This window comes from Dreissena polymorpha, chromosome 1 (genome assembly GCF_020536995.1).
Source record: "Dreissena polymorpha isolate Duluth1 chromosome 1, UMN_Dpol_1.0, whole genome shotgun sequence".
In the NCBI taxonomy this organism is placed as follows: Eukaryota; Metazoa; Mollusca; class Bivalvia; order Myida; family Dreissenidae; genus Dreissena; species Dreissena polymorpha.
This window is the reverse complement of record NC_068355.1, coordinates 41,064,136-41,089,409: the sequence shown is the minus strand read 5'-3', so window position 1 is coordinate 41,089,409 and position 25,274 is coordinate 41,064,136. Positions and strand designations below refer to the sequence as shown.

Here is a 25,274-nt window from a genome sequence, read left to right as displayed (position 1 = left end):
AGGTACATTAATCATGACTCACAGATGGACCCCTATTGATTTTCAGGTCACTAGGTCAAAGGTCAAGGTCACAGTGCCAAAAAACGTATTCACTCATTGGCTGCCACTACAACTGACAGCCCATATGGGGGGCATGCATGTTTTACAAACAGCCCTTGTTTGAGATGATTCTTTACAAAGAAAGATGCTATTATTGTATTTGTTATAAATGTGTGAAAGGCTCTAAGAAGGAACCAGAGATTATTAACCCTTTACCAAACACCAACAGGATTTTACAGGTTTATAGCTGAAGACTTTATAAATAATTATGATAAAATGAGAAATTGCTCAAGATGAGCAATTTCTCCTTTTATCACAATTATTTCTACCCTACCTGATTATTTCCTTAATATTCCATTACAATTTAATTGTCGTCTGCAACCTTTTCCAAATTGGGAAAGTCCAAAATGTGTCGTTTGGTAAAGGTATAAGGCATTTTGATTCTTACGGGTCTTGTGAATCTGTTTCAAATCAAATGCGTATATTTGATCTTTAGCGTCTAAAAATATGCGAAATAGAAAGAACGACAATATCTTTTGGAGAGATAAATGTACCTACATTATAAGCAATGGGACTGTGCTTCAAAGGAACAATGCCCGGGCTTTTAAGTCTGTTTAGTTAACACGGTAGTAACTTTTTCCATATATAAAAATGCTCACCCTTCCAACTTTAAGCGCCCAGTGGGACGAGGGATAGACAGAGAAAGTCACATGCTTGAGTACATTTCAACCCATGCGCATTGCACGTTTTTTTCGCATAAAAAAACAGTGGAGCGATACAGGGCCATCATGGCCCTCTTGTATTATTTTATTTTTGAAAGACCGTCTAACTATCCCACCCAAGAATCCCCCCCCCAATTTTATTTTTATTTTTATTTCTTATTTTTGGAAGAAAATGTAATAAAAGACCACTCCCCCACACTATACACCCCTCTCCACCCCACCTTCCATCTTTTTATGTCCCCCACTATAGTAGTGGGGGACATATTGTTTTTGCCCTGTCTGTTGGTCTGTTGGTTGGTTGGTTTGCGCCAACTTTAATATTTTGCAATAACTTTTGCTATATTGAAGATAGCAATCTGATATTTGGCATGCATGTGTTTCTCATGGAGCTGCACATTTTGAGTGGTGAAAGGTCAAGGTCATCCTTCAAGGTCAGAGGTCAAATATATGTGGCCAAAATCGCTCATTTTATGAATACTTTTGCAATATTAAAGATAGCAACTTGATATTTGGCATGCATGTGTATCTCATGGAGCTGCACATTTTGAGTGGTGAAAGGTCAAGGTCAAGGTCATCCTTCAAGGTCAGAGGTCAAATATATGTGGCCCAAATCGCTTATTTTATGAGTACTTTTACAATATTGAAGATAGCAACTTAATATTTGGCATGCATGTGTATCTCATGGAGCTGCACATTTTGAGTGGTGAAAGGTCAAGGTCAAGGTCATCCTTCAAGGTCAGAGGTCAAATATATGTGGCCCAAACCGCTTATTTTATGAATACTTTTGCAATATTGAAGATAGCAACTTGATATTTGGCATGCATGTGTATCTCATGGAGCTGCACATTTTGAGTGGTGAAAGGTCAAGGTCATCCTTCAAGGTCAAATTTTAGGGTCAAAATTGCTCACGTAATGTCACTTCTGCAATATTGAAGCTAGCAATTTTATATTTGAAATGCATGTGTATCTCATGGAGCTGCACATTTTGAGTGGTGAAGGGTCAAGGTCAAGGTCATCCTTCAAGGTCAAACGTCATATAGGGGGACATTGTGTTTCACAAACGCTTCTTGTTGGATTGAAGTATTGAGATAGGTCCCTTCACCTTTAAAAAGAAAAATAGATGAGCGGTCTGCACCTGCAAGGCGGTGCTCTTGTTAAAAAAATGATACCACAGCCAATTTCCAAAACGGTTTTGATAACATCGCAAAAAGTTGCTTAGAACAGTAAATTTCCCGAAAGTTTCAGTTGGAGAACTATGAGCTTTCTACCTCTTGTTGTTTAAAATGGGCAGGGAGTATTTACATATTAATTTTAATACTTGATTTATTAGTTTTGTATGTTATTTATTTTTGATTTCTTTACAAGCCTAGGTTAGAAAAAACGCTTAGCCAGTTTATATTTCAAATAATGATATAGTTGTGTTTGGCATTATAATTATCGCTGTTTTTTTACTTTTTGTGAAAATCAGTGTGCATAATTTTTGCTTTGAATTTTTTGCTGGTGTTTGTTACAGGTTGTGAACATGGTAGTGGGTAAACATTGAAAGTCTACATTTATGGCTTAGATTCAGATTTTTTTTATGGTGATGAGAATCACTTTCATTATTAGGATACATGTTTTATATTTCAGCACCTGTTTTCCTTCATTTATTATTATGTCTGTCAGTTTTGCATGATATTGATAATAATAAGCTTAAATGCCGTTCATTTCTTGTAAAGTAATAATAATTATTATTTAATGTAGTTTCATATCATTATGTAATATAGTTTTTGTCTTTTATAATTCGTATACAGGACTGTTTATGCATGTTGTTATGTTCCTACACAGTATGCTCATGATAGATGTAGTCATTTTAGTTGTATTGCAAGTATTGTGAATGCTCAGAAGTGAATTTGGGACAAAAGATTGAACCTCTGACACTTTGGAGGACTGAAAATTTAAGAAATATGCAAACATAGTTCGTGTTTGCACTGTTTATAATGTGGATGCAGTGTCTAAAAGCTTAGAACCTCTGCCCTGAAAAAATATTTCGTTGCATTTTAAAACGGTTTCAGTTCAAAAGCAAGTAAACAATCAAAGCGCTGAAGGCACTGAATTTGTTCGCTATTGCATAATCTTAGAAGCAACTCAGTTTTCAAACTTATAATATAGCTTTTTATATCGCAAGTTTGAAATAAAGCAACCCTTTCAAATTTTAAAGACTGTGTCTTAAAGCACAGGTCGAGATGTGTGTGACTGTTTATCCTCATATTTATGGTATAGAGATAACTTAGACAAAATAACAACTGCTGTATGCTGCGTCTATCTGCTTGTTTCCTTGGCTATCTATTGTATACTTTTTTTATTTTGTATTATACATGTATAAGCATAAACGGAAAAAATAGTTTTGTACTTATTTGTTTTATTGGTTTTTAGCCCCATAATTACACATTTAATAATATCAGATTCGGTATAAAATTATGGGCACCCATTACCTCAACGGTTATATCCTGCAAAACCAAAACATCCAAGAACACAATACGTGATCATGTGATAAAAAACACAATTCAAAGACTATGTTATATATTTGCACTACAAAACATCACTGTGTTGATGCAGGAGTTAGTAATATGAATCAAGTATGATAGAATTGTTATTACACTTTTAAGTTGTAATTGGCATATTCGAAAGCAAAATATCAGATGCACATCACCATAGCACAAGGGACAATGTATACAGTTTGAATGTCGTACTCAGAAAAAAACATGCCACCGTACTTTGTCGGACAATTTGTTTGCAGATGGACGGACGTTATGATTATAATATTATCTTGCACCAGGGAATATGATAAGACTTAAACATGCGCTTTATAATGCCTAAACGTGCATGTATTTAATGCAAAAGTAAAAACATGACTGGTTACGCAAAAAGCTCAAATTGATGCCGTCATCCATGGTTTGAATAAATTACATGAAAAATGTACAACAAAAAACTGCATCTAACCTACCGGTAATTTGACTAGCTCATTTGGTAAAGAGCTTGCATATCACGAGTTCAGATCTGGTACATAACTTGTGTGGGTTTTTTCCATAAAATACATTCGACGGCCATTCTCGTCTTTCTCTGATGAAAGTAGGGTATGTGTTACTGGACTTAGTATGATTAGTTAGTGTAAGTATACCATTCTTATCATTAAGATAGGTCTCTTTTTTCCCAGGAAAAGTTTGAGCAGAATAACTGACCGCAGTTATATAACTGATAATATAGTGTTAAACTTGATAGAAATCATGCAAACAAACTAACACTTAATTGAAGTCACTAATAAAATGTTCTAATGTCTTGTAGATTCCAGAAATAACAATATTAACCAGTGGCCCGTTAGTTTTTGGAAATGCCAATGTTCTGGTTGTATACTCAAATCAGCCAATGGAATAAATTAAGCGTATTCATTCGTGTCTAGCCGCGGGAAATTTTATTTGAATTCTATTGGACACTGACACAGGTCAGGTAAGGTCAAAAGTGACGTTAAACAGCTACGCCGAAAAAACACGAGAGTCGACAGGCGATATTATTACAGCGATATTTGAACAGTACAAATATCGCGTGTCGCTTACTGTATCGCGCAAAATATCGTGCATCGCTTCGTGTGTCGCGTTGTCGCCCTTCATGAAAGAAGGGCGAGATTATAGATTGCACTATCCGGATTCCGTAGAAAATGAATTACAAACCTATCAGTGTGACTTGATTTTTTTTTATCGGAAAGTATCGTGGCTTTGAAAGACCAGCATCATGCGAAAACGAATCTTATGCAATATGCTGCCAGCGTGGCGCCTGTCCAGCCTTCACATCCGCACAGTCTTGTCAGGACACGCATACTGAAAAGGCTACTTTGGAGATACCACGAAACCTTGCGTGCTTTTTTTTGAAGCGGAAAGCGTAGCCCCTGACCACACTGCGCAATTACGCAGGCTGAGTGTGTACAACGCTGGACGTATATGCCAGAGGCTAATATTCGTGTGACGAGGATGTGACAGTGTTATTTGACGTTTTGGAGAGAAAAAAACTGCGTCTTATTAAAATATCAACATACCATATGCTTTGAAGACGAAGAAATTAATGTTTCATTAACCATGTGAGTACACATATGATGACATTTGCTATTTTCTGGGGTAAAAAACAGATCATACATATATCCCTTATGCGCACAATAAAACAACGGAAGTGCATGATATGGTTTGCGCGCAGAATAAAAATATAAATCCAAGTTTCAAACACGTGAACGGTACATGTAAATGTAAGTTTTTTTTCAGTGGACAACGCCGAGTATTCCGAATATGAAAATGAGCAGAAAGTATACATTGGCTAACTACAGAATCCTCCGCAAGATAGATCATCACGCATTCTGTCTGATCAACCGACACACCGACTCCGAAATTTCCGTTATAAATATTATATCATCAATTCAAAACTTCCGCTTTCAGTTTGATAACTTATTTTTTCAAGTGTTTGTTTTCAGAATTTCTTCCCAAAAGACAGGCAAATATATGTCGATGGTTCATATATTGCGTTTGTTACGATGAATAAGGTTTTTCAACTGGACTGTATAAACATATGCGGTACTTATTTTTTTAAAGGCGTTCGCCTTTACCAGGAAGAACTTTGAGTTGTAAATAAACATGCAGTAATTAAAGCTCAAAGCATTCAATACGAACTAATTATGACCCAATAACTTAAAGGGGTCTTTTCACAGATTTTGACATGTATTGAAGTTTGTCATTAAATGCTTTATATTGATTAATGTAAACATTCACGGCCGTCAATCACGCGCGCCACCTCTTTTTTGCGATGCATTATTAAATGAGCCAATCCAACTTCCGAGGTGGCGCTCAGGCCCGGATGTTTTGAAATTTCATGGACAATTTTACAGGGTGATTAGGTTTTATATGTTTTTCAACATAATTTGCATTATTGTTAAAATCGGGCAATGTAGTGCGATTCAGCGAAGATTGATTCGTCCAAAAATGTTCAGACACGTACATTCTCGAACCATTTAAAAACGTGTGAACCTTTATAAGTTGTGGCATGGTGGAGTTTTAAAAGCATTTCGATGAGTTTTTCCTGTGTGACGAGAAAATGTCCACCCAATTAAATCGCTAACGGCATCAAACGATTGCGTACAACATACATTAGATGCTGCATGCATACAAATATTGGCTTCTTGCCGACGTAGTAGATAATTTTGCAATTTTACAAAAGAGATGGAGCCAATGCTTAGGACGTGGCGCTTATGATAGGATGGGTCGCCAATGCAGGATGTATCAATTAACAGTCGTAAGGACTTTATCACATGGCGTAGATTTGATAGATATAATGTTATTTGTTATATTAAATTTATTTTTCGACATACACACGAAAGCCCAAATCTTTACAGAAAATTAACACAATCTATGATAAATCAGATGTAGTTTTTTAAATATATAAGTGATCAACTCAATTAAAAAGTCACCAACATGAAGTAAACATATAGTACGATGTATACCAAAAATTTGTAATACTCAATCAAACCAATAACTTAATGTTCAACATTATCAAAATAATTCATCGACATCAACATTTGTATACAGTATGACAAATTCACGAAATAAGTATAAGATAACACTTCTTCTTAAAACTATGATTTGTGGCCGTTAAACCAAATGCTTAATTTACTAAAAGGCCAAGGTCAACGAAACTTAATAGGCTTATTAATGTTGTTTTTCCCACTATCAACTCCAAAAAAATGAAGATATCTCGGTCTTTTTCCGTTAAAAGTTGTGTATAATACATGTTAAATGATGTTATATTTCAAAGAAGAACGTTTAAATCCATCAATACATTATTAAAAAACTACTTTTTCTTATTAAAAACACACGCGACTCAAATGTGCTGAAGAAGTCAACTTACAAAAAAAATGTAAGTCCTGTAAACATAATAGAAACCATAACATAAACTATTCCACTTTAAAATACATGTAGCTATAAATGTGCATTGGCGCCACCTCCTAATCTGAGCGCCACCTCCTTGGCATTGGCACCATCTCTTTTTGAAAAATTCAAATTTATGTATTAGATCGGCTGGAAGCCGATGTTTTTCTGCACGCATTAACTTGTTCAGGTTCAAAGCAATCGTTTTATAATGAGCGGTTTAACTGGCAGGGAATTTGCTCGTCACACAGGCAAAAGACATCGATTTGCTTCAACAAATTCTACCATGCCACAACTTATAAAGATCCTCACATTTCCAAATGGGTTGTGATTGTATGTTTCTGTACATTTTTAGATGAATTTATAATCGCTAAATCGCACTACATTGGTTGATTTTTTTAAATATTGCGAACTGTGTTGAAAAACATATCACACCTAATCACCCTGTTAAATTATCCTTTATATTTCAAAACATCCGGGCCTGAGCGCCACATCGGAAATTGCATTGGCTCATTTATTAATGCATCTCAAAAAACGGAGGCGCGCGTGATTAACGGCCGTGACCATTGTATCTAAAAAGCTCCAGTAAAAAACAAGAATACAATTTAAAAAAAACAGAAAAAGTAACCCTCAACTGGGCTATTACCACTGACCCCTGGAGTCCTGGAGTACAGCTCTACCAATTAAACCACTCGGTCATCGGTGCTCATGTAAACATTGATGTCTTTTTGACTTTATATAAGCAATCCTCGTAGTATCACAAACTATAACGAAAACAACAGAACTCTCCAAATAATTCAATCGTTTCGCGTTGCAACGCTTCATAATTTTCAGGTTTTTAAATCGTCAAAAGATGAATAATAATGGATATTTTAGAGTATGGTAAATGTTCAGTGTTACTGTTTCCCCACAAACATCATAACTATAACGGAAATTTGCGAATCTGAAACAACTTTTTTTAAATTTTGTCAATTTACCAAAAAGGCCCCTTTAATATTATTGGGAAAATTTGAATGAGTGTTATATGAATAATAAAACGTTTGCCATGTATTACGTAGATTGTTAGCATAGTCTGAATTAAACGTTTAGACATATGCTTAAGTGATTTGTTTTTCTTTCTTTTTAAAGTACCGGAAACGGCACTTAAAACTACTCATAAAAGCTCGAAGCATTCAAGAAGAACTAAAACCTGTATTATTGCAAAATCGAAATCAAGTTGTTTTGGAATAAATATTTTTTTCAGAGTGATGGACGTAAAAAAATCAGGTTTTCATCTTTTGAATTCTCAATCAGTAGGGAGATTCAAGAGCTTGCTTTAATATTTATGTACGTTCTCATCGCGCCATTCAAAAAGTTCACCGTTTACGGATAGCCACCATTCCTGTATATTCGCTCACTTAAGAGTTAAACTGACTTTTTCTACTGAAGAAAAGATTTTCAACACAAGTGAGACATTTAATTAATCATTTTATATCATCGCAACAACAATATGGCAAAATAATTTACATAGGAATTTTCTTAGTAAAAGGCCAATTCTAGGAAGGAACCCAAACAACCCAATTATGTTCATAATCTGTTCTATCATTCTCTTCAGTGATAATTGTTTTTGGAAAACATTACACTTTTACAGTTATTTTTTATAGATTAATCATAAAATAAATATTATAATACATAACTGTACACCAAAATACTGCTTGTAAGTGAATATATTTAGAATAATTGACATTTAAAAGCTAACTTTGATTCTTTGCAGTTTTATTTATTTGTTTTAACAAATCAGAAAGATTTATTTTGAATTCTTCTTTGGCTATTGGTCCTCGACTAGTTTATACTACATATCATATATTTTAATATTTTAAAGCTAATTTATCATAGCAATTCTATTTTGGATCCATCAACAACTTAAACCAACACAAATTTCTGTTTGTATTTAAACCCGATTTTCTATTGACTCTCCATTAAAACCTCTATTTGAAAACTCACACAGTGAGTATTAGAGGAAATGTGCCATTTCAATTGGTCAGATAAAAAGATTAGAACAAAAGCGTATTTCCTTATTTTTAAGTTGGTACCAGGAATGATACCATTTAAAATCCGATTCCTGACCATTTTTCCAAATATAAGATAAAACTGATCTCAATAGTGAAATGTTATCATGAAAGGACCCAAATAATCAACAATGTGCTAATGTTTTACTTTTTTAGCTCGACTTTTCGAAGAAAAATGAGAGCTATACTACTCGCCCCGGCGTCGGCGTCGACGGTGGTTATTTTTTTTATTTAAGTCAAATAACTTTAACACAATCAAAAATAATTAACTCAAACATGGAATAATTCTTTATGGCAATAAGACAATTATGTATGTCAAGTTGCATAACTCTGTCAGCATTATTTTTAGACTTTGAAAAATGAAAATTTGGTTAAATGTTGTGTTTAGGTCCACTTTATTCCTAAAGTAGCAAAGCTATTGCTTTCATACTTGCAACACTTACTAACTATCATAAGGGGACCGTGCAGGCAAAGTTATGTAACTCTGACTGGCATTTTGACATAATTATGGCCCCTTTTATACTTAGAAAATTGAAAATTTGGTTAAGTTTTGTGTTTTGGTCCATTTTTCTCCTGAAGTATCATAGCTATTGCTTTCAGACTTGGAACACTCGCTAACTTTAATAAGGGGACCTGTACGGGACAAGTTGCATAACTCTGGTTAGCATTTTGACGGAATTATGGCTCTTTTTGACTTACCAACTTTCAATATTTTGTTGAATTTTGTGTTTAGATGCACTTTACTTCTAAAGTATCTAGGCTATTGCTTTCAAACTTCAAATACTTTCTTACTTGCATGATGAGGGTACTGTACCTGGCAAATTGAATTTGACCTTGACCTTTGAATGACCTTGAATTTTAAGGCCAAATAAATAAATTTTGCATAAATTGCCATAACTTCTTAATTTAGAATCAGATTTGCTTCATACTTTGACAAATCAATGCTTACCTGACATACCACAATGGACTCCACCCAAACCATCCCCCTAGGCCCCACCCTAGAATCCCCCCCCCCCATTTTTTTTATTTATTTCCGTTTTTTATGCCCCCGTAGCAGTTGAACTGTCGGTCAGTCTGTACGTCCTTCCGAAAACTTTAACATTGGCCACAACTTTTGCAATATTGAAGATAGCAGCTTGATATTTGGCATGCATGTGTATCTCATGGAGCTGCACATTTTGAGTAGTGGAAGGTCAAGGTCGTCTTTGAAGATCAAATGTCAAATATATGGCGTCTTTCCGTCCGTCCGAAAACTTTAACATTGGTCATAACTTTTGCAACATTGAAGATAGCATCTTGATATTTGGCATGCATGTGTATGTCTTGGTGCTTCACATTTTGAAAGGTGAAAGGTTAAGGTCAAGGTCATCCTTCAAGGTCAAAGGTCGAGATCAAATTGAAATTTTGAAATATTAAAGATAGCAACTTGATATTTGGCATGCATGTGTATCTCATGGAGCTGCACATTTTGAGTGGTGAAAGTTTAAGGTCGTCCTTCAAGGCCAAAGGTCAAATATATGGCGTCTGTCCGTCCGTCTGAACACTTTAACATTGATCATAACTTTTGCAATATTGAAGATAGCAACTTGATATTTGGCATGCATGTGTATCTCGTTGAGCTGCACATTTTGAGTGGTGAAAGGTCAAGGTCATCCTTCAAGATCAAAGGTCAAGGTCAAAGGTAAAATTTTGCAATATTGAAGATAGTAACTCGATATTTGGCATTCATGCGTATCTCATGGAGCTGCACATTTTAAGTGGTGAAAGGTCAACGTCATCCTTCAAGAACAAAGGTCAATGTCAAAGGTCAATTTTTGCAATATTGAAGACAGCAACTCAATATTTGGCATACATGCGTATCTCATGGAGCTGCACATTTGAGTGATGAAAGGTCAAGGTCATCCTTCAAGGTCAAAGATCAAAGTTTGCAATATTGAAGATAGCAACTCGATATTTGGCATGCATGCATATCTCATGTAGCTGCACATTTTGAGTGGTGAAAGGTCAAGGTCATCCTTCAAGGTCAAGGTCAAAGGTCAAATTTTGCGATATTGAAGATAGCAACTCGATATTTGGCATGCATGCATATCTCATGGAGCTTCACATTTTGAGCGGTGAAAGGTAAAGGTCATCCTTCAAGGTCAAAGGTCAAATATATGGCTTCAAAGCGGCGCAGTAGGAGGCATTGTGTTGCACAACACTTACCTGACATACCACAATGAACTCCGCCCTAAACCATCGACCAGGCCCGACCCCAGAATCCCCCCCCCCGAATTTTTTTTCTTCTTATTTTTGAAATATCATGTAATAAATAACCACACACCCACAATATTCCCCCTCTCCTACATCCCACACAAAAAGATTATTTTTTAAAACATGGTAAAAAACACAAATATTTATATTTATTATTTTATTTTTGAAAGACCGCCCAACTATCACACCCAAGTTATTGCTATCAAACTTGAAATATAATTTTATTAGTTTGTTTTATGTCTTTACAAATGTTCATAAGATCGTGGAAAATATACCTGAACTCAGAATCGTCTATAATGTACCACTTTAAAACGTAAGCGATCAATATGTTTTAATTCTGTTCCTCTTCCAGTTAGAATATGACTCTATTACCTTGACCTTATTGAATATGAACAATTTCCCCGTTATACTGTCAAGCACTCGAAAAGTCGAGCGCGCTGCCTTCTGACAGCTCTTGTTGTAAATTCTTGTTTACTTATAATTGTGTTACGTTTAACTAATGCCATGTTCTACTGTGCGTCGACTAAACGAATACCATGTACATTTATAAGATTTGTCGCGTACAGTCAAAGGCATTTGTAAACACTTACATCATAAGTTTAGTTTCTCAAAAACGGCTCAAGATATAACTTAGAAGTTCCAGAAGGTTAGAATAATCCAGTTATCCCACGTGTGTGAACGTTTTAACCAGACGTCATAACCAGGCCCGGTTTAATTTATCACTAGTCGAACTAGGCGGCCGCATAGGGCGCCGGTAAGGCACCACATATATATGGCATGAACCCAGGATTTTGATCAAGCACAGCGGGAAGACAGCGCAGAAGGTGCAGGGGTTTTCAGCTTTATATAACAGATGCCTATTTAAGGCCGCTTCCCAATTAAAAATTTCTTTAAAATCATGCAGTTTTCCAAAAAAATCATAACTTACACCAGCTTTTTCATATCCATAGGCTAGGACCTTTTTCCAATGAAGCGAGGAAAACCCCTGAGGTGGGTCGGTGCGGGCGAAAGGGACAGTCCCCTTTTTGTGATTTGATAATTTGTACATGTGCTAAATCAACATCTACACTACTTCGGAGCTACTATGATAAACTAAACACTTCTGATAACGGAAACTCAATGAAACGTTAGGAATTTCTAGCTTTGTTTTTCCCTTTTATGGATGAGCATCTTCGAAAGATAAGAGACCGTGAGACACATGTTCATGATCTAGGCCATGACAAATAGAATGAACTCATTCACCTATTTTCCAATGCAATCAAAAAAAGCATCTGCTCGTGATGCTAAGTACTGTCAATAATTTAAGATTTCACACTAGATGCTGAAAATGTTGAACAGATCAACAATGATCAACAATGATCATTCGGTTTGTGGATGTAATTTCAAATCCAGAAAATGAGATTGCAGCAGAAGCAGCATCAATAAAGGAACACTCTTGTGTTTTTGCCTCTAAAGCAGACAACTGGTACTTGTATGAATTAAACTATTCTTCGGCAGTTAGAAGAGATTACTGTATCTATCAAAAATTGACACGGTCAAGGAAATGACAATTGAGGTAATATGAAGGGAAACGACAATGGCGTCAAACGAAATATTTTAGATGTCAATCCCCAAGTATTGTTTTTCTGCACATACTTTACATTTGGTTGTTAATGATGCTGCAAAGTGTTAATTTTAAGCAACAGCCTTCTTTGATCTAGTGCAGCGTATTTATGTATTCTTGTTTGTACCAACACGTCGTTGAGAGTTTAAATTCGACATGCTTTTATCATCACTGTTTAACCATTGGATGAAACAAGATGGAGAAGTCGAATTAATTCTTTCAAACTCCTTCGTTAAACGCTTACATATATCTGCGATGCTCTGGCAGAGATTGCTGATGACATCAATTTAATAGGAGCTTTTTGCAATACATCACGAACAGATACACGGGGTATTGCAAAAGCCATTTCTAGTTTTAAGTTTGTCGTTTCTCTGGTTGTATTGTATGATGTGTTGTTTGAGATCAACATGACTGGAACATATCTAGTAAACAACTTGAGGCAATAAAATATATATCTCGCCACCAATCATATTGACGAAACAAACAAGTTTCTCGTGAACCGCTGCTGACACGGATAACTCCAGCTAATATTTAAGTAAATTTAGATATACCAGCACTTTTCGAACCTGAACCAATCCGTATCAAAAGAAAGAATTTACATATGATGCAGATGATAAGGAACCAAACTATTGTAGATCCAACAGACATATGTAAAGTAAACTTTTACTTCGCTATTCTTGACACAGCAATACAACTGGTTTAAGAAGATTAATTCTGATGCAACAAATAAGTTCGGTGTTTGGTTTCATCTATGATGTTCACTTTTTTTTCAGAATAAAACAAGCCATTTAAGTTATGGAATATTGCTTGAATATTGAGAAAGCTTTGCAACACGGATACGAACGATATTGATGCAGTTGATATAAGCTGTGAACTGAAATCTATTTCAAAACGAGTTGCACGGTGAGCATCGCCACAGGATGTGTTAATTTTTATATTGCAAATTCGATACAAATGCGTATGGTATGCCTTTCTTGGTTGACGACGTGCGGGTGGGTGATGCGCGTCCCGACCTAAGGTCTTAAATGCTCGTCCCCCTGTTGCGCCGTAAGGCAGATACAGTGGACCTGACCATCCGCCTAGTGTCGGAACACGCCCTGACTCGAGCGCACCGGAAAAAAATGCAAAGAAGTGCACGGGCGACTCTTCGATATCTGGGAGAAATATGAAGATGACGAAATGACTGAGACTCAACTGCTTAGAGCATATAGTCACATACCGGCTGGGACCGGACACAACGTACCCATGACAACATTCACGATGAAGAATTCTGAAATGTAATTTATCTGATTTGTGTATGTATAGTTTAGTATGCTGTTGTATTTTTTATGCCCCCGGTTCGAATGATCGGGTGTATATTGTTTTTGGCCTGTCTGCCATTCATTAATTAATTAATTTATTCATTCTTGGAATTGATGTAATAGCCACTCATGATCACTTTATACAATGAAACAACGCCAAAGAATTCATTTAAATTAAGTTGAAAAAAAAAATATTATCAAACAAGTATTTATGTCCGTAACGGTGTTCTCTTCACAGCTTTTGACGTGCGTCAAATAAGCCTTCATAATCGGGATCTGGGTCACATTAGGTCGTGCCCAGCTTAGGTTGACCTCCGTCTGACATGTACCTAACTGATAAACGGTCTGTCGACACTGCTTTCCTTATTGTGTTTTTGAATATTTTTTTATTAAGAATGGAACCTAATCAAATATTCACCCTCATTCATTGTATGTGTCACATAACTTAAACCTTGGTCATAACTTTTGCAATATGGAAGATAGCAACTTGATATTTGGCATGCATGTGCATCTCATAGAGCTGCACATTTTGAGTGGTGAAAGGTCAAGGTCATCATTCAAGGTCAAAGGTCAAATATATGGCTTCAAAGCGGTGCAACAGGGGGCATTGTGTTTTTGACAAACACATCTATTGTTTTGTATAAATTCTGAAATGTAATATATCTGATTTGTGTATGTATAGTGTATTGTGTATATTTGTATTACTGCTGTATTTTTTGTATATATTTGTCTAATTGTGTATATTTTTATTGAAACATTTAAAAATATATGTATATGTATTCACTTTTGATATTGTTAATGTTTAATATAAAAAAGGTAAAATAAATCTTGTAATGAAATAAATCTTACTTCGATTTTTGTCTTTCTTGTAATGAATATAATGTCAATTTATTGAAAATGTTTGAATATATTTTATAATCATTCTCGGTATTGTTAATGTATTATATGAATCATGTAAATTGAATCTTAAACTGACATGCATTTTATTTTCATGTATAATCTTAAAAAATAAAACTTGAAATCGCAGAATACTTTTAATCTGAATAAATAATCTTGAAACAAAACAGTGTTGTTTTTACACTGAACTGATGTTTCAGTCAAAGGTGCGAAAGTGTCCCATTATGTGTGGCACGAACTGGTAGTGGCACAAAACGTCCATCACCCATCCCAGTCAGTGCGCATGCGCGTATAATCGTGACTGTAAACAACATTGGTAGGTTCTAGTTGAGTCGTGGGTTCCTATTTATGAGTCGTGGTTATACTAAAATTTAGGTAATCCTGTTGTTAAGCGTCCTTATTTTATAATTTATTTTTAAACAAACTAGTAACCTAGGGTTAGAGTTAATGTTATTTTTAGGGTTTAATAGGGTAGGTAGATTAACAAGGAATCGCGTTCTGAAAAAGCTATGCTTAATCTATGCCCCAAAAGTGTCGTCCCAGATTAGCCTGTGCAGTCTGCACAGCTAATCACTCAGGGACAACAATTTCGGCTTTAAAGGATTTTTTGTTTAACGGAAGTCTCTTCTTACTGATAATCAAGTTGAAACGGAAGGTGTTTTCCCTTATTAGCCATAGCGAACTGCACAGACTAATCTGTGATGTAGTCCAACTTGTTGACGCTCTCAAATATTAAGCTACTTTTTATATTGGTAATATTTGGAGTGATCAACCCGGGAAGCATTCAAACAATGGTGGAAAGTTTTCCTTCTTGGTCTTTATTGTTGCGCAAGGATTTTGTGCGCAACATTCAAGCCCCGATCAGACACTTAATATCAGCGGATTGCAATAATATTTACATACCTGTGTAAATAATTCATTTTTCGATAATGTTCTGTAAAAATTATGTAATGACTCTTTGAATTTTGCACGCCTGAACAATTTAAATCCAACCACTATTCAAATTTTCAATATCTCTCGATTCGCTCGCTGTGTAGATATAAATCGATAACACAGCCTCGTTGTAAAGCATGTGGAAGAATAAATGGCGTAAAATACAGTTTGCGTTCGTCAGTTGTGGTGCAGAGCGTTATATAGTGAACCGATGTTATTTTACTTTTCTGGATTAATTAAGCATTGTTTTTTTTCTAAAGTGACAATTAAAAAGTTCTGAAAAAATTAACATCTTTTATTTTTATACGGTTCCTAAATAATAGTGATACAGATCGTACAGTATACCGTCCTATGTAATGTAGCATGTAAGTACATAAAACAACACAGACAGAGGTGCGAAAAAGACATGCATAAAAAGTTGCTGAAACTTAGAAGAGTGAATAGAAACTGCACCATATCTGTTTTGAACATATGCTTATTAAATCGACAAAGATGAGCATACTAGATCTACTTAAAGGTAAAAGTCGGTGTTAAAAGCTCATGTTAAATAAAATTACGCGAACAAGTTACACCGTATTGCCTTCTTCTGATTGGTTTATATTTAAATCAGTTTCATGACATGGCGACAGTTCAGTGATTGTTTTGCGATTTAAGCAGAAGTTTAACTGAAGAATTTATGCTTTTCTAACTTCAATTTGAAGATATTTGAGATAAAAATACACTTCTGAACTTAAACATTATGAGTTGGTAATGTAATTTTGCAATTTTACTCAAATTGATGAAAATTTCAACTTTCTGGTGTCCAACACATAATTGACTCTTCCCTGATAAGACGTTCTAAAGAATTTAGCCCATATAAAAAGTATCTCTAAATTCTTTGAGCGTCTTATAAATAAGACTCATCTTTGACGGTACTTTGAGCGAATGCATTATGCCCACTTTTCCTAGAACAAGGCTCCAATTAACAATCACCTTCACCATAATCCTAGTACTAAACACATTTCTAGCTGTATTAAAAAACAAGCAAATAATTAGCAATGCTTAACTAAAGGATTACCTTGTTTAGATTAAGAACAGGGCTCTCATGATGAAGTCACATATAAGCGCTCCGAGTATTTAATTTCTCTAACATTACTTCACTTGATAATAAATACAAACACAACCAAAATGAGGGGAAACAGGTATAATTGCATTTCAGAATCTTCAACTAAAATAATATAAATGTATTCATATCCCAAACATTTTATTGGTCCTCTTCATAAAATTTCTGCATTCAATTGTAAAGTGAAGCTGACAACTGCACTACCGTAAAACCATACTAAAAAAACCTTTCACTTCTACTTGATTTTCTTAAAAAGTTGCATGAAATCATGGTAGATTCCAGCATAAGAGCATCGCTCGCACATCGCCTCAGGCGATATGTGTTAAAATAGTTCAGTCAATCAAATGTTTAAGTTTAATTGGCCTAATGCCTATTGTAATTGAGTGCTTTCCCTTTTCCAGCTACATGTGTATGCCCTCTTCAAATCCTAGCTGGAGTACAGCTAGCTGTTAGGGGTTGGTGGGGTCTGGGTCAAGGTGACTTGGGATTTGTGTACTGATTTTTATACCCCCCAAGGAGGGCATATAGTGATCGCACTGTCCGTCTGTCCGTCAGTCACACTTTGCTTTTAGGTTTCGAAAAATGCTCATAACTTCTATGTCGTGTATATGGACAAGGCCTTTTTCCACACAAATTTTGACCCCTTTGACCTTGACCTTGAACTTAGGGTCCGGGTTTAGGTTTCGAAATCTTCATTTAGGTTTCGAAAAATGCTCATAACTTCTATCAAAGCGTTTTTGGGGGCATATGTCATTCTATGGAGACAGCTCTTGTTCTTCATTGGACAATTTATGCAAATTTATTTTTTTACAACAATAACTAACTTAGTAAGGTTTATTAGTACAATAAGTTACTAAAGTATAGTTTGAACAAAAAATAAAATCAAGAAACTATATACAAGCGCATTAATAGTTAATGTGCGGTTCTTTGGCAAATAGGAGCGAAGTACAATTTAACAGTGTTTGGTTGCGGCATTATACATAATTTGATGTTGATGTTTGTGCATGTAAGATATTACACAATTATAAAACTTATATAATTATTAGTCTCTATAAAAAAAATAAAAACATATCCATTAATTATTTACAATTAGAAACTATTTGTTAAATTTTAACCAACTACATCATGTGGAAAGTTTGGAATCCTAATAATACTTTCTTATTTTTACATGGAAAAATACTGGGTATAACTTGGTATCTGCGTTTATCTGATTTACATTTTATTAACTCACATTATTTTTCTAAAAATATGATATGATATGTAACAGAATGGTATTTATGAAGGAAAAGGGAAATGGGTGGAGACATGAGGAATTTTACATGTAATATATCTTTTTTTATCATTTAAATAATTTAGTTGATCTCATGTTGCATTAAGACTCATGCCTCAATTTAGTGTTTTAAATTATTGACACAGTTTTGTGTCATCATTCAGGGGTTTTTCTGCACTGTCTGCGCCTCCGGACAACGGAGGCATTCCCAAAGCAAACGGACCCGTTCCCAATCGAATTTTGATTACATATTTCCCAATTCTAAAAAAAAATATTCTTTCAAAATCGTAAAAAGTAAACATAATTTATATCAAAAGAGTGACTTCCCTTCATCCGTGACGTAATTAAGCCTTTAGCAACTCAGATTTTAGCAGGTGTATTTGCCAGATGCATCTGCCAACATTGACAGCGATAAGGTTCGAACTGTTCCGCATTATAACAAGTATATAGAGCCGCACAATGCACATTCTAGTCCAAATCTGTAGACGCTTATTTTCAAGTATGGCTTCCCATAACTATAAGTACTACAGCAAAAAACCAAGAAAAAGAGATGCAAAAGGATGTTCGACGATAACGTCGATGTTTGCGAAAATCGCTGAATCTTCTACTCCCTCTAGTAACCCCGAACAAGCAGTGCAAGCAAGTGAAATACCCATGGCTGTTCCATTGTCCGACTCGGTCGATAATTCTTCTTCGGAGCCTAGTAAGAAAGTTGTTGTTCAGTCTCCAAGTTCAAGTTCATCAAATGCTTTCAAGTATGAAAGTACCCATGGCTGTACTATAGCTCTGCCAAGGGAGGGCTTGTGTGACTTACTTACCTGTTACCAGTGTTTGTTTTTGAAGACAAAATAACAATTAAAAACATGTTTTTTTGTAAAAACCACTTACTTAATAAAGCATGATAAAATTCCCAAATTGACCGTTTCATCGACTCGAAAATTCCCAAAATGGACAATTTTGTCGATAAAAATTCCCAATTTAGTCAGACTCCTTTTCCCAAAATAGGCAGAAAAACCCCTGTCATTTATGACACTCACACAGTTTGTACAACTAACAATAACACTGGGCCACTTAAATAAACATTGGACCTATTTGGGCCACATAAGGGCCATATTAGGGCCAGACAAAGGCCCTCTAACTGTTTATTATGGGCCATAAAAGATACACAGACTATTGCCAATTAGGGCCCTCCCATTAACTGTGAAAACATGCTTTGATTGCTAAAGTAAGTGACAGATTCCTGTTAATTGTGTTTTAATATAAAAATGTATTTCTTCAATGATCCCTCATTATCAATTCTGACTTTAAAGTTTAATGACTGTTATTGTAATTCTTTTGTAATCTGCACAAACATGAAACCTAGAGATCCTATTTGGGGATTTTATGATAAACATTTGACCTATTTGGGCCACATAGGGGTCCTATTAGGGCCAGACAAAGGCCCTCTAACTGTTTATAGTAAGGATGTTAAAAAACAATTACAACTGCATGTTTAATGAAGAAAAAATAGTATTGCCCACTTTCAGAGTATTGCCCGGGGCGGGAAAAACCGGGTTTTTTGTGCCAACCCTGCCACTATAGTGGGGGACATATTGTTTTTGCCCTGTCTGTTGGTTTGTTGCTTTGTTCATTTATTTGTGCAGAAGGGGACACAGTGTTTCTGACAAACACATTTCTTGTTTGTTACATATGTTAAATATTAATTAACAATATACAGTATATACTGTAATGTGATGATCATAAATTGCTACCCATTATTACAAACAGCATTTGTTATGTTGTATATGTTATGAGTTTATACACAACATACATGTTAAGCGTTTAGCGCAAGAGTTTCCAGAATTGATTGGTACTTTCTGTTAGTTTAAAAAATATAAAAGCAACTTAATCACTAAGTATCAACCATTTCAGATCCTCAGTGAGCAGCTGGTCAGAATGAAACACATTGTTTTGTTGGGTCTGTTTGTGGCAGTTGTGCATGGTAAGTATACTTTACATTAAATTTGATCAATATGGAATCAATAAAAAAATGTTATGATCTCAGATCTTAAATCTTTTTGTTTTGTTTTACACCTAAAAACTTAATTTGCAATCAGTTGGTAGAACTAGGGAAAGATGATCTACATGTCAGCAGAGACGTAGATAACTACTACGTCTCTGATGACGTAGAGTAAAACTACATGAAGCAAGGATGCTTCCTGTCCCTTTTTGATTCCTCCTGCTACATAGACTTTTTGAAACCTGTCGCACATGTGAAAAACCGCTACAACACCGTACAAACATTAAAGGGCTGTCAGATGCATTTTCTTGCTAGACATTTGAAAAAGTTTCTTGTAACAAGCATGCATTTCTGACAGATTGACCAGATGTCTGACAAGATTGAACGAATCCCGGACAATCGCTCCTACGCTAAATTTGACAGGGCAGACAGTCGCCCCTACGATGTTTTGTCAGGGCGGACAGACGCTCCTACGATGTTTTGACAGGGCGTACAGTCGCTCCAACATTATTTTGCCAACCCGGACAATCACTCCTACATTCTTTTGTCAACCCTGACAGTCACTCCTACATAATTTTGACTCCACGGCAAAACGTAGTATAGTAATTTTACTGACAATTAAATTTGCCAACTTGTTAACAGTAAGCCGATTCAACATGGGAAATTCCTTCCTACATTACATTTATTGGAATAAGTGTCTTTTTGCGAATGGAATAAACATAAAAACCGCATAGATGAAATGTTGTTCTTTATTTGTATTTATGATGGCATTTACACAACGTTTATAAACATATATACACACAAAATACGCAAATAAAAGCATATAAACGAAAGGAAACACATATGTACATTTATACACACAGCTCGATTTATATCACATATTTACATTTAAAAACTGAAAATACGAATGAGCATATCAGATGAACACCAAATCATATGCTATGTATTATATGCTATTCTAAATTAAGATAAAAATATAAAGGCCTCATGGAATTTGTATTTACAAGGCATATAAGCATACATTTTATAATGTTTCATAGGAAATTTCGTTTTCTTTCTATCAGCATTTTAACCTGACACTTTCATGCTGTACAATTGACTTATTACTGCATACTTTGTATTTGATTGAATGCCTATTTCTATAAAAATATTCAGTGATGTTGTACAATGACATATGATACAATACAGCACTTAATAACAATACTAACACTAATAAAACTTCTTTCAACAACTGGCAATGAAAAATGAAAGATCGTCAGGATAATTAAATCAACGTTCAACTGATATGACTCGAACAAATAATCTTTTCCAATAGATCATTATTACTAAAAATCAATTGACAATGACTTAAAAAAAGATAAAAAAAGTATTATATTACAGGATATATAAAATATATTATATTAAAGATATTATAAAAATATTATATTAAAGGATATATAAAATATATTAAAGATATTATACAATATTTATAGTATATTTTTTAATATATCTAAAACTTAAATGATATTATTTATAATTTAAAAGCTCAAGATGTAATCACAGTCATGTTTAGTGCGTAGACATACTAATATATTACTATACTTATATACACTAATATGTGATTATACTAACAACTATACCTGTACTGGGAATTGGACCAGCTTGTCGGCTAGTATCATTCCTGGCTGACCCTTTTCGCGTGTGCAGCGTTCATGATTTCAAATCGTAATTTGTTCGCCTCAATCATGTGATGATCTGCTTCCTGCGAATGAGGATTCGCACCGTTCACTTGTGTTACCTGAAATCAGAAGTTATATTTATATAATAGCAAAGAAATAGTATTTATATAATAATAAAATTTAATTTAAAACATTTGTTTCTGGCAAAACAGGTAGCAACAATTAAAAAGTCTTAATAATACGCAAACATCCTTTTCAAGTACAATCTTTCAATAAATATCATTTAATCAATAATTGATATATCAACAATGGTAGTATCAATCGATAATGACCACTTTGACACCTATGATGTGCGAACCGTGCATAAAGATTACAGACTGGCTTCACATTAAAGTTAATTAAGGTAAATGAACAATTGGTTAGGTCATTGTTATCACATTTAACCCATTGATATATGACAATTTTTTAGTATATTATTTGCACAACGAATGTTTCGTGAGCATGAATGGGCATAATAACATTAAAATTATTTTTATATGTTGACTTACACTGAGATCTGTTATGAGCGAACCCTTGCAGGAATCGAATCGACTATTACTGCATACCCATCGTATTGTAGACTTTGACGTGTGTTTCTTTGAATACGAGTGATCATCTAAGCAATGCACAGACTGACCGCATTTGTTCTTTAGAAGTTCCATGTTGGAAGTGAATTTGAAGGTGTGGGACATTACAATATATACATATTGTTTTCACAGTTTGCTAAATTACATTAAAAGAATCGACAAACTGTAACCTAGTTTCTAATAAGTATATTAATTAATTAAAATCACATTGATCGGCTCATGTTGAATCAAACTTTAAACAAGTCAGTAATTTTAATTGTCGGTTAACTAAAGGTGTTAGCCTTTGATCACATTGATCGGCTCATGTTGAATCAAACTTTAAACAAGTCGGTAATTTTAATTGTCGGTTTATTAAAGGTGTTAGCTTTTGATCGGCGTATTCTACATTTTGCTGTGGAGTCGAAATTATGTAGGAGCGACTGTCCGGGTTGACAAAAGAATGTAGGAGTGATTGTCCGGGTTGGCAAAATAATAAGTAAAAACATCGTAGGAGCGACTGTCCGCCCTGTCAAAACATCGTAGGAGCGACTTTCCGCCCTGTCAAATTTAGCGTAGGAGCGATTGTCCGGATACCAGATTGAACTGGTATTAGAAAGATGTGTGTCTGACAAGCCCTAATGTGGTTTTCTTGTATCTGCAGCTCTGCCAGTCTAAGCTAGTAGTCATCAAAATATTTAATAATTTGAAATTTCATAACCAAACTCATCACAAGTTATTTTAGATTAGCACTGCACAATATTAATTTATTGCTGTTTTATTTTATTGTTGAAAAAAAAACAACAGTTTTTAATCATTTTTCATAATTGCCTTTTGAATTTTTTAATAATTCTATTATCTGTTTAAAGCCATAGTAAATGTTGGCTAGGCTACTGGTAATGCTAACATACCCACATTGCAGCAACAAGCAATTTCTCACATACATGTATCTTATTATTCTTATTATTCAAGGGTTAAAAGTGAGTGTAAGCAGCTCTGAATGTGGCAGCGTATACTCATTCAACTGGTTGAATGATGACATAACCCTAAAATATGATGGACGTCAGTTACCACAAGGGTGTTCTATAGCCGTTTCAACTTCTCAGATTGGCGAAAATCTGTGCTTTGATCAGAAGTTCGAAAATACGTTACTAACAACAATGTCTTACAAAGTAGAGTACCATAAAGGGCTTGTATCGAATTTTGCAGATAAGGTATGTCTGTGTGGATTTATCTGATTTAGTTGTAAAAAATGTATTATTTTTATGCCCCCCTTCGAAAAAGAGGGGATATATTGCTTTGCTCATGTCGGTCTGTCGGTCGGTCCGTCCACCAGGTGGTTGTCAGACGATAACTCAAGAACGCTTAGGCCTAGGATCATGAAACTTCATAGGTACATTGATCATGACTCACAGATGACCCCTATTGATTTTGAGGTCACTAGGTCAAAGGTCAAGGTCACTGTGACCCGAAATAGTAAAATGGTTTCCGGATGATAATTCAAGAACGCTTATGCCTAGGATCATGAAACTTCATAGGTAGATTGATCATGACTAGCAGATGACCCCTATTGATTTCCAGGTCACTAGGTCAAAGGTCAAGGTCACGGTGACCCGAAATAGTAAAATGGTTTCCGGATGATAATTCAAGAACCCTTATGCCTAGGATCATGAAACTTGATAGGTAGATTGATCATGACTAGCAGATGACCCCTATTGATTTTCAGGTCACGTGGTCAAAGGTCAAGGTCACAGTGACCCGAAATAGTAAAATGGTTTCCTGATGATAACTCAGGAAAGCTTATGGCTAGGATCATGAAACTTCATAGGTACATTGATCATGACTCGCAGATGACCCCTATTGATTTTCAGGTCACTAGGTCAAAGGTCAAGGTCACAGTGACAAAAAACATATCTACAAAATGGCTGTCACTACAACTTAGAGCCCATATGGGGGGCATGCATGTTTTACAAATAGCCCTTGTTCTCACCTTCTTTGCTTCTTGGTTAACTATTGATATTGGTTATTTGTGTGTTGTCCATTGTTCTTATACATCTATTTTCTAATCATAGGTCTTACAAACATTGAAGATTATTTGGCCCTCATTAATAGCTTGACCAATAATTGAAATGTAAGAGAATTAAGAAACTACTATCCAATGCACTCTTGCTGCCTATTGCTATTGTCACCAAATGAGACAATTGCTATGCCCCCAGCATCAACATGTATAATATCGGGGAGGCAAATAGTGATTGGCCTGTATTTTTGTAAGTTTGAAGATATGTTTATCGTTGGTTTGTTTTTCCGTCTGTATGATTTGAACCCACAAAGACAGTTTTTTTTGTAACACGAATACCACAAGGCTCATTTTGACCTTAACATAAACCTATTATAGCGTTGAACCAAGAGGTCATAGGGGCATGTTGTTTTTTTTAAACGGCCTTCAAATACTTATGAATGCCGCAGTGGTAGTTTGGGGAAAAACAATACCTACATGTATAAACATTCACTTAACATTTTTAATGACAAATGTTGTGTAATCGGCGTTTTATTACTAAGTTTAATTAACACATTTTAAATGTTTACCTTTCAATGTCTTCTATTTCACTGAAATGCTATTACATTAACAAGTAGACAGTGCAGAGCAACAAACATAATAATGAATGATATAAATCTCATTATTCATAGATCTACTAATATTTAACTCAAACCATGTTTGTTTTGCTTTAAGAACCATTATCTTGTAAACTAAATAATATTAAAGAAAAAGGCTGTTAACACTCAGTAAATAAATTTTATTGTCGCATCTTCATGAAGCATGGTCAGACATTTTGTTCTAATAATGTCTCGGCTTAGTGAGAAAATGGTTCTGGTTTGTTGATAAATATGGCTGACAGGGGACAGG

At 35.0% G+C, this 25,274-nt stretch overlaps 1 protein-coding gene across 13 annotated transcripts in view; it reads left to right on the top strand.

Moving 5' to 3' along the window:
• The window catches only part of LOC127877775 (uncharacterized), a 184,810-nt gene that overhangs the window by 19,224 nt on the left and 140,312 nt on the right, over positions 1–25,274 (top strand). For 12 of the 13 annotated variants that reach the window (XM_052424062.1, XM_052424018.1, XM_052424042.1 and 9 more), the window contains exon 2: positions 23,342–23,583. In XM_052424062.1, coding sequence (XP_052280022.1) covers positions 23,342–23,583 — 242 coding nt within the window. Of the gene's footprint in view, positions 1–18,564; positions 18,814–20,021; positions 20,092–23,341; positions 23,584–25,274 lie in introns of those variants that run through there. The other variant, XM_052424101.1, reaches the window with a different exon arrangement.